At 40.6% G+C, this 11,177-nt stretch overlaps 1 protein-coding gene across 1 annotated transcript; it reads right to left on the bottom strand.

The window, feature by feature from the left end:
• Positions 1–8,637: 8,637 nt before the first annotated feature.
• On the bottom strand, positions 8,638–10,070 carry LOC125496648 (uncharacterized). The gene is made up of 2 exons (XM_048642168.1): positions 9,790–10,070; positions 8,638–9,214 (listed from the first exon to the last, which is right to left on the bottom strand). Exons 1-2 carry the CDS (start codon positions 10,068–10,070, stop codon positions 8,638–8,640), a joined length of 858 nt encoding a protein of 285 aa, XP_048498125.1.
• Between the last annotated feature and the right edge of the window lie 1,107 nt (positions 10,071–11,177).

The following is an 11,177-nucleotide window of genomic DNA, read 5'->3' on the forward strand; positions in this document are numbered from 1 at the left end:
AAATAGTTTCTGTCGGTACCATGATCTAGATCTTATCTTTACAGAAGAGGGTGACAGTCATCTTTTCGCTGATATGTACTTAAGTATGGATGCAACTGCGCAGGATATTGATTGGTTTGCCTCGCCAATATTCCGAGTATGAGTCGTTCATTAATTAACTGTTATCTTATTACATTGACTATTGTTAGTATTTTCGTATATTTAACACCACGCTAAATCTTCCTGCCAGTTTCATCATTTTATTTCTCCATTTCCAATACTATTGCTTGGGACTCAATGATGGTATTGAATTAGGATAACTAACTAGGGAGATGTTTAGGAAAATTTACTTTAAATGATGGGTTAGCTAGGTTTTAAGTGAGCTAAGGTCACTATGTATAATTAGTCAAAGTAGGAGGTTATTGGGTATAAAATTCTTTTTGGCCTGCCACCAAGTAGAAAAACATAAAGTAGGAGACCATCATGTCGAATTTTCCTTTGGGTAAATACTACTTAATTAATTCTTTAGATAACTAAAACTCAAAATGTATAATAATAATAATAATAATAATAACTTCATAAGATTAATTAAATAAATATACTACAACGCCACAAATAAAAATCATATTCCAAATCCAAATAAAATATAAAAATTAGATGCACAATTAACTTAATAATTATAATTAGCATTTTAATAAATTCTATTAAAAATAAGCCTGTTACATACTACTACCATTGTCAAAAGTTTCGCCCTCGAAACTTGCAAACATTTATTTGAAAAAAACAAAAATCTCAAGGTCGCAAGCTATTAGGCGTCCAACCTCCATTCTACCATCATCTTTTGTATCTCTACTTCGACTTGACTCGCGAAATCATGGAGGAAAGAACAAAAGGGGGAAACTTGTTGGCATTGGATTTCAATCATCTCATTTGCAGAGATCTCGTTTGGAATTCATTTAATGAAGCAAATCATATAAGTTTTCTCAAATTACACACTTTTCAATAAATAATATCAGAGACAATCAAGCCATAACAAAATAACATTATACACATTAGCAAATATACACATAACAAGTAATACCTATGCATATAAATAGATCCATATAGCACATACATAAGCGCAAACACTCATGCAGCATGATTCATTTATACCTAACTCTTTAGTCAATCTATTAAACCTATTTTTCAACCCTTACACTATGATATGAAGATAAGAGCGTATCCAACACTAGTCAAGCTCTAATACCACGTGAAACTGCCCGAATTCTCCCGACCAGCTTACAAAGGAATAAGCATATCGAAAGAGACTCTAGTTGAGATATAACCCAAACTATTACCATCATACTCTCCAATGTAATTCGGTGAGTGTGATGGTAATAATCTGGGTTATATTGACTAAAGTCTCTTTCACTAGGCTTAATCCTCTGTAAGCTGGTCGGGAGAATTCGAGCTCTTACAATATGGGCATAAATCTGATTGATGGCGTAATCTTTACTACAAGGTTCAAAGCCTGATTGATCGAGGCATCATTATTCCAACCCACAGAGAAGTACCTGCAATGACAGTGTCGACGCGCCAACCGCAATCCCAAGTTGATATTTTTCGCAAATTGGTCGAACAAGGTTAGGTTCATCCACTTCCTAGACGTCCAAGGGTAAGTCTTGTAGGGTCAAATCTCCACAAGTACTGCCATTATCATCAGTTGCATGGTCACAACACAAACCAATGTCATGCTCACAGTGACCGCACCAAGCATATCACCAACATAACTCTCGTCTATCGCAAAGCTCCTGAATTGCCTCATGCCTATCAGATGAACAGAAGGGAAAAGTCTACGATAAACATCCTTTAGGGGGTTAGTCATGGATCCCATTATCTTTTAGCTATTAGTACCAGAGAAATACGTGCAATATGAATCCCATTATTACGTACAATTGCATTGTGAGATCACTCAACCAATGTAACACCTGGGGTATGTAGGTAGCTCAATATGAGTGCAACTATTTTTTTAAACAAAAAGGGAAATTCTACATGTTGGCCTCCTAGTTTGCATTTTTCTATTTGGTGGCAGGGCAAAACAAAAATTTTATCAAGTGACCTCCAACTTTATGTAAATACACATAGTGACTTTATTAAGCTTATATTAAGCTAACCCATCACAACCACAACACAACCCTACCACCACCACAAAGACCAAAAACGCCACACAAACCAGTTAAAAAAACCCTTTTTCAGTGTTCCCATATCATCATAATTCATAATGATGGAGTAAGATCAGGATAAGAGAGTGGAATTCAGTCTAGCTCTTTATTAGTCTAGTCTAAATTACTCTCCAAGATTGACCCTTTTTCTTCAAATTCTTTGTATTTGAAAATATATCAAATTTTCAAGTCATAATTCTCTAATTTTCTTGTTCAGTTATTTCACCAAATACCCCTGACAAAAAACTTTATTCACCAAATACCCCTAATTTTTTTAAAATTCACCTAATACCCTTGGCCTTATAACAAAGTTACCAGATACCCTTGTTCCGGTATGGAATAAGTGGTAGGGTGTGAACCGGTATGTCCTTCGTATATAATCCGGTTTCGTTTCCTGCAAAAGGGAACACATTAGCTAACCTCGGGGGTTGATCCGAGGAATGCCCCTCCAATGCCTAAGTCAGTAACGGGTAAACCGGTAGCTCTTAAGTAGAGTAGAATTGTATTTGTAAACGTACCTTATGACTCAGATCAACGGGGTATTTATAGGAGCCGGTAAGAGTCATTGTTCAAGTACGAGTATGCTCCTATTGGTTGGTCGTAGCTATATCTTTTTAGAATATACTTTTATCCTCTATAGATGTTTATCTTTAGGCCCGTAGGTGCATTTATATAGAAACTAGATCCAGCCTAGGCCTATGGATAATGGCCCAGGGAGGGATACCGTCTTGGTATCCTAATGAAACCGGTATGATGAAGTCAACGGTTCTGTAGTAAGTGTACAGACCATGATGATACTTATCCGTCTGGGTTGACCGTTATGGAACTTAGTCAGCCCTCATACAACTAGACCCCAAGCCGGTATGTCTGGTGAAGACGCATCCTGCTTAGTAAATGCTAAACCATCATGGGAATGACTGACATGAAATAGAGTGGGAAGGTTAACCGTTGCCTGGGACTCCCAATCATCGCCTCGATGCACGTGACTACAGTCAGAACTCATTATGAGGAGTTGCTTGACAGGTGTTTCCGAGCTTCGTAACATGTGGCGTGATCAAGGACGGGAAGGCGAAGAGTCGCGTAATTCAAAACCTTGAAATTTTCTATAAATTAATACGCTTTAGGTGACTTCCGCTCCTCACTTCTCATCATCCTTTATTTGCTTTGATTCTCATAACGGACTTTCTCACTCTAGGCTGACCCTCTCCATCTTTACGGTTTTGATCGGATCATCTGTTCCGGCTTTCACGTACACGCGGATACCGGCGTAATATTTCTTCAATTCCTTTCTTCCAGGTATTTCCACAAAATCTTTCCCTGTCTTTCATATCGTCTTATTTATCAATGTCTTCAAATTCTAATTCACAAAATATATCTAAGAGTCCTTCCGTTATGACTGATAGTGACCTTAGTTTCGATAGTAGTATCTCTTCTAGCCCTGTAGTTTTTGCTAGTTCACCGATAGTAGATGTAACATCCCGTCTAATATAAAGAAGAGTGGAGACCAAAGTAAAAGAAATAGTACAAATAGCGGCAGCGGAAATACCACTATGACGGAGATGCTACTCTAAGGAGTAGAATATGAAACTATAAATAAGGAAAATCCTTCAAAGACAATATTCAACCTCCGAAATCATATATAAAAAAAGGGAAAATGAGGTCCCATAACCTCATTCCTACAAAGTCTCAAAACAACATATGATTTCCAAAAGAACCTCAAAATAGAGAAAATTCAAACCAAAGGACAACGAATAATCCGTAGTTCAAAATATGAGACAAAATAAACGAACAGCTACTTAAGACCTACTAAGTAACTAGTCCTAATTCCTGCTTACGATAGACATTGATGCCGAACGTAGAAGCAAAAATCGTCTGACTGTAGTACTTCCGGAAGAACAAATGAGGAGCCGGCATTGCGCGTATCCCCTTTGGGTTCTGTAGTGGCGTTAGGGAACGCTTTAGGGGTGCAGATATTTGGCCAATATGGAACCATGGTTGGAATCGTCGAACGGTCCCCTCAACTATTCCCCCCATGCGAAGCTTCCTCGTCTAGGCCAGCCGGCATAGCCACCGAAGTTGAGGCTAGTGTCGGGCCATCCCGGGCCCTAGGGGAAGCGTCGCCCGTTAATTTAGATGGCGTTGAAATCGTTGTCCACTCTTTGTTCTCGGACGAGGAGTCCCACACTCTAGAGGCTGAGGAAGATGAAGACATTCCGTCCGACTCTGATGAGGAGGCTTTGGCGGAATGGTATATGCCTCCCAACGAGGCCGGTAGCGCTGCCGCCGTGGAGATCGATGATGCCAGGGCGAGTATATGTAACGAAAATAATTTTCTCGTTAAGGGACCAGTATACTTCGCCTTTCCTGATGATTATCAGTTAGTATTGCCGGTCGTAGGAGATAGAATAACGGATTGTCCTCCCGGGCATGTAGTGATATATGCCCACATGTTAGATTTCGGCCTCCGTTTCCCCTTGGACCCTTTTATTGTTAAAATATTTCGGGCTTGGAATATTTGTTTGGCCTAGTTGACGTCGCTAGGGTGGCGAAACTTCATTGCCTAAGCCTGAGTAATCCGATACAAGGGGTTCCCGGAGACCCTGAACCTACTCCGTAAACTTCATTGGGTTAAGGAGGATGGTTCGGCAAAGGGTTAGGGGAAAGGGAAACGAAAATGGTCTCGGGGCGACGAGGAACAAGGCTGGGGTGGTTGAATGTCTTTGTACACCAAGGCCGGCAAGCTGACGGTCTACCCCAAGCTCACCTCCTTAAAGCATTGGAGGGAGCGTTTTTTCTGGGTAAAGGTACCTGCCGACTTTCCCCTACGCCGCCAATGGACCAAGCCCCGATCCTGGATGGAGCATATCCCTGATAGAGGGTGTAATCCCCCATAATTTCAAATAATTTTCATAAATATATTAAAGTATTTATGTAGTTATATTTAAATCCAAATGAGTTTGGAAAATGATTGGACTTTTAAAAAGGGTTGACTATTTTAAAAGTCAACTGAAATTATTTTCATAGCTTATTAAAATTTGTAATGTTTTAATTAAGCATTTTTTAATAAGAGTTTTAAATACTAAAAGTATATTGAAAAGGTAGTTAATGGAATCGAAAGCCCAAAAGTGATAAAAAGGGAAAGAGTAATTTGATGACTAAAGTTTTAGATAGCCCATCTTATTAGTCATCAAGGTTCATTAATTAAAATCTCTTTTCCTAAGCCCACAAGTACAAACCTTTATATAAATATCCTAAAAACCCAAAATAATTTTACCCTACACTTATTTCTCTCCTCTTCTCACGTCATTCTTCCTCTCTCACTCGACATTCTCTCTCTCTCCTCCTTGTGCGTCGTTTCTTCAAGTTTTCCCTCAAAAGTTTGTTTCTTCTTCTTCAAGTAACGTTTCTCGTTCAACAAAAAATGTCACAAATCTTTCCAAGAGCCGACTATTGCTGCCGCCGGCCCCTTCTTTGCTGCCACTGCTGTCCAGCGCCCTTCCTCCTTCCATTATTGTGGTTGTTTTCTTTCTTCCTCTCTAAGATTCCATTAAAGTACTAGTTTTTATGTTATTTTATTAATAATTAGCATGTTTATGATTTAAATTACTGTTTTATATGCCTAAATATATGTCAGTGTGTTTTTTGTCATTTTTTTTTATTTTCAGATCTTTAGGTTTCTTAGTTTTTTCATTTCATTTTTAATTTTGTTAGGTTTTTTTTTGTATTGGGGGTTGGTAACACTGAATTGTTATAGTTACCCAACATATTATAATAATGGTACTATACCCACAAAAAATTTATGTCACGAGTAATTTCAAAATTTTTTTTTATCTGTCCAATGTCTATTGCTGCGGTTTACGAAGAAACCGCAATAATATGCATATTTTTATTATAAAATACAGTATATTGTTGCGGGTTTCTCAAGAAACCGCATCCATATACCGTATTATTTTGATATAAAATACTAATATTGATGCGGTTTCTTCTAGAAACCGCAGCAATATGTTCAAATATTATTGCGGTTTAAAATCGCAGCCATATATTAATTTTACCTATTGCTGCCCCCTTAATTGCTGCGCGCCCAAAACCGCAGCAATAGGCCACTTTTTAACCGCAATAATAAGCATTTATTCTACTAGTGCATTTCGGGTTTTAGTGGCCGCCTTGTCTCCTGTAGATATTATTTGTGCTGAATTATGTTTCTAATTCCTCCTTTTTCTTTGTTTATAGGCCGGGAGCATCTAATTCGGGAGGCGTTGCATCTTAACCAGAATTACGAACCAATTAGCAACATGCCGCCCAAGCCCAGCTCGCCGGTTCACTTCTATTCCCTCCAGCATCGGAGGTCGAGGCGGGAGGCAAGGCTGCGACGCCAGTTGAGGAGACGGTAGTGACGAAGATGATAGGTGTTCGATGCCCCTAATTCATTGAAAGTCGAGCTTACTGGCCTTGAAATGCAAGGCTGAAGGCACCCTTGAGAGGGTGTCCAAAAAGCCGGCCAAGAAGCCGACGAAGGAGCCCGAAAAGGGGCTGTCCAAATCGCGTGCCGCTGTGCCGGCTAAGAAGGGGGATGAAATTGCTCCTGCCCCTCTGATGAAAGGCCGGGTGGCTGAGGTCGGCAGTTCTTCCCTTCGGCCGGCCATCTACAATCAGCTTACTTTGCCAGCGATGATACCAGCGCTACGGGCCTTTGCCAAGCCAAGGAAGTCGGGCCTCCTTGAATGCTCTAAGGTGGAGGTACCTGATACCCTCCAAAAGAGGTGGACTCGTTCCCCTGTTAAGGACGGGTCCATGTTCCATCCAAAGCTCAACATTTTAGATGATGAGTCGTTGTTGGATCGCCCTCTGGAGGGAGGGAATCTGGGATACCAGCTGCTAAAGGGTCTTCAAATGAAGTACGACTTGCCTGTCGACAAGGTGAAGGCCGTTGCTGCAGTCCACGCTCATAATCTGGCCGTGGTGAGTTTGACTTGCGCTTTATTTTTTGCCCATCTTTTTTGTCGGTTTAATTGTTAACATGCTAACGGGTTGTTTTTGGCTTTTCCTTTGTGATAAACGGCGCAGTTTGGTAAGGAACTCTATGATCTTTACCGGCATTTCCATGGGGCCTATTTTGCTGAGGTGGAAGCCAAGTCAAGGCGGACCTGGATGCCGCCAAGAAGAAAGTTGTCGGGCACTCATTCATTGTATCAAACAAAGATATGGAGATAACTAAGCTGAGAGAGAAGCTCTAAGAGGCCACCGACCGGGAATATAGCACGGTGGCAGAATATCGGAAGTTTATGGACTTCGTCGCTCGATTGCTCAGCCGGTACAATGGACGTTGGCCGCCGCCATGAGGTGCATTAAGCATATCTTCCCCGACTTGGATTAGTCCCAAGTACAGGAGGATCACGGTCGCCAGGAATTTGAACTCCCGGTTTAGGGTGAGGTCCTATACATCGGGGTTACTGAGGCTGATATTCCCAACACTAACCCGCGTTGTGAGTTCGAGGAAGAGCAAGACCAAGAGGCCACCAACAATGCTATGGGCACTGAGGACCAAGAGTTACCAACACCGTTGTCGGTACTGAGGAGTAGAAGGATCCGGTTGTGGTGGTTGACGGTTCTGAGGAAGAGGAGCCTTAAAAGTAGAATTTAATTTTCTTTATGTCTTCCTTGTAAACCCGGGCGCTTGTGGTCGGTATTCTGATTTAGATCTTGTAGGTTGTAATCAAAATTTTGATGAAATAGAATTTCGATTTTGCCCTAATTGAACATCTTATTTACTGTTTTATCGCAATTTATCGGTTCTGAAGTAATTTGTTTAATTTGGTATATCGATATTGATCCTTGACCGGTTAACCACTTGTTATGCATCTGGGTTAACTCAGCAGACCCTATGAAGGTCATTGACGGGTTAGTTTAGATGCTCATTCACTTAATCCAGCAGATCTATTGAGATCGTTGACCGGTTAGGAATATTATATTTAACGAATTGATCCGGCAAATCTACTAAGGTCATTGACCGGTAGTTTTGAATGTTTATTCACTTAATCCGGCAAATCCAAGAAGGTCATTGACCGGTTAGGAAAATGTTATTAAAAGAATCAATCCAGCAGATCCATGAAGGTCATTGACCGTTTAAACACTTTAATTAACTCAGTAGATCCACGAAGTTTATTGACCGATTGACCCCTAATGCTTCTTTGCTTAATCCGACAGATCCACAAAGGTAATTGACCGGTTAGGCATTTTAATTAACTCAGCAGATCCACGAAGTTTATTGACTGGTTAGTTTTGTATGTTTAGAGAACTTGACGTTTGTAGAAGAAGCTCATTTTATTGAATAAAACGGCTCTTCCCGACTTTCCCGAAATTATTGCCTATAACAATGGTAAAAATGTATCTATTGATGCCCCTTGCTAGATAATTAAAAACTACTGGCAACAATGTCTTATTGCTACGAGATTGCTATCTAGACATAATACTTCTTCAGAATGCTAGCATTCCAAATGTTCTTTAGTAGTTTTTCGGACATGTCTTCCAGCCGATAGGCTCCTGGGATGATCTCTTCCTTTACGATGTATGGTCCTTCCCAATTGGCCGTGAGCTTTTTGTCAATGTGTTCCTTGCCGGTCGTTGCTGTGCGCTTGATTACCAGATCTCCTTTCACAATTGACCGGCTTCGCACTCGCTTGCTGTAGGCTTTGCTGATCCAGTCTTTATATGCTTCCGACTTGAGTTTAGTGGCGAGCCTGACTTCTAGTAGGAGGTTCAGCTCTTCCTTGTGAAGCTTGTCATTTATCTCTGGGTCATAGTTCAGGATTCGCCAGTTAGAAAGACCTACTTCCACCGGTAACACCGCTCTTGCCCCAAAAGCCAGTCTAAAGGGAGTTTCGCCGGTAGCTTCCTTTTCAGTGGTTCTGTTCGACCATAGTACAGCCGAAACCATGTTTGCCCAGGCGCGTTTCAGCTCATCCATCTTCTTCTTCAAGGCGTTCAGGATTTGTTTATTGGCGGCCTCTGCCTGTCCGTTGCTCTGGGGTGGCACACTGCCGAGTATGCGAACTTGATGCCGTATGGGATGAGGAAGTTCTTGATGGGGCTGCAATCGAATTGGACGCCATGGTACATGACGATTCCCATAGGAATCCCAAACGTGGTGATGACGTTCTGCCAGATTTACTTCTTCACTTGGTTGGACGTTATCTTTGCGGTTGGCTCTGCCTCAATCCTTTTTGTAAAGTAGTCAATACCCCAAATTAGGAATTTTCTTCCCCCCGATGCCAGTGTGAAGGGTCCTATAATGTCCATCCCCCAATGAGCAAAAAGGATTAGGTTGAGGATTGGCTGCAGAACATTTGCCGGTTGGTTAATTATTGGTGTGAACCTTTGGCCTTTGTCGCACTTTTTGACGTAGGCTTGTGCGTCTGTCAGCATGGTTGGCCAGTAAAAACATTTGTCTCTTAGCGCTTTCAGTGCCAACGTTTTTCCGCCGATATGGTTCCCACAAACTCCCTTGTTGATTTCTTCAATTATTTTTGTGGCCTCGTCGTGGGCCGTTACACACCTTAGGCTCGTAAGTGAGAAACCTTTCTTGTACAACTGACCTTAGAAGATGCAGTACCAAGGCGAGTCTCTTTTAAGCTTCTTGGCCGCCATCTTATCTTCTGGGAGGGCGTCTTTCAGTTTGGACGCTAAGATGTCGTCGTACAATTTCGCGATCTGACTGACGGTGTTTACGGTTGCTGGGGAGGTGTCCACACTCCTTTTCGTCAGCGTCTCAACCATGACACTCTGTTTTCTATTGCTGCTACTGGAGCTGGTCAACTTGGACAGGGCGTCAGACGCCATCTTTTCAGTTCTCGGTACCAGCTCTACCTGAAAGCTCTGCAATCCGGCCGTCATGATCTTTACTTTACTCAGGTACTTCTTCATGACGAGCTCTTGTGCTTCATATGTGCCTTCTATTTGACTTGATACCAATTGGGAATCGGTTATCATCAGAATCCTTTTGGCGCCAGCCGCAATGCTCAGAGTTATTCCTGCCTCGGCTGCTTCGTACTCTGCCTCGTTATTGGAGGCTTTGAAACCGAATATGACTGCATACTCGAAGGTCTTCCCCTCTTGAAGACGACATCACGACTCCGGCACCTGCCCCTGTGTAAAACCCCTAAATTACTCACTTTTAAATAAATAATTTAGTAAATAATATTTGAATAATTTAGGAGTATTACCACCACGTGACTAACACGCTTTCGGCAACCAACTACTAACTAACAAAATAACTTGCAGCGGAAGACTTTAACCAATAATAATAATACTTCTTTATTAATAAAAGTAAATATTGTCATAATACTCAAAATAAATGAATCACTATAATCTAGGTGAAGATCCCCTTCCTAGTATGCTCCCATGCACATCCAAAATTCACCTGCAAATCTGCTTACCAAAATGGTAAACAGGGCAAAGCCAAATAGGAAAAAGGAAATACGCGTCAGTATAAAACTGAGTACTAAATTTACTAGATAAGTAACACATTTGTTAGTTCGTAACAATTTTTTCATTTCGTAAACTCTATCACCAATAATTCAAGAATAACTCTTTAGGAATAAACTATTTTCAAACACTTAATAATAATTCAAGAATAACATTTTAAGAACAATCTCTTTCCAAACACTTGAATAGTAATTCAAGAATAACCTTTTAAGAACAAACTCTTTCCAAACGATTTGGATTAAGAATAATCCTGAAAACAATTTCTCTTCTTATCTCCCCTTCTATTTTGTTAAGTGTGCACACCCCCAAGCTAGTCATCCCATCACGGAGCTATATCAAGGAGGTAACTATAATTACCAACAAGTGGACTTTGAATCTCTTGATATTAATCAAGCAATAATAATAATAATATGACTTGTAAGTCATGAATAAACCTCCTTTCCTCATAAACAACTTTTTGAACATTCAAAGTTCATAAAAACCAATCAACCTTTCCTTGTAAAAATAATTTAATTT

This window comes from Beta vulgaris, chromosome 4 (genome assembly GCF_026745355.1).
Source record: "Beta vulgaris subsp. vulgaris cultivar EL10 chromosome 4, EL10.2, whole genome shotgun sequence".
Taxonomy (NCBI): Eukaryota; Viridiplantae; Streptophyta; class Magnoliopsida; order Caryophyllales; family Amaranthaceae; genus Beta; species Beta vulgaris.

Bases quoted from the DNA above. Each gene is read 5' to 3' on its own strand.
- LOC125496648 (XM_048642168.1), bottom strand. From the start codon at position 10,070: ATGACGGCCGGATTGCAGAGCTTTCAGGTAGAGCTGGTACCGAGAACT. The intron at 9,215-9,789 runs GTACTGCATCTT...CATACTCGGCAG, and splicing joins CTTAAAAGAGACTCGCCTTG to TGTGCCACCCCAGAGCAACG.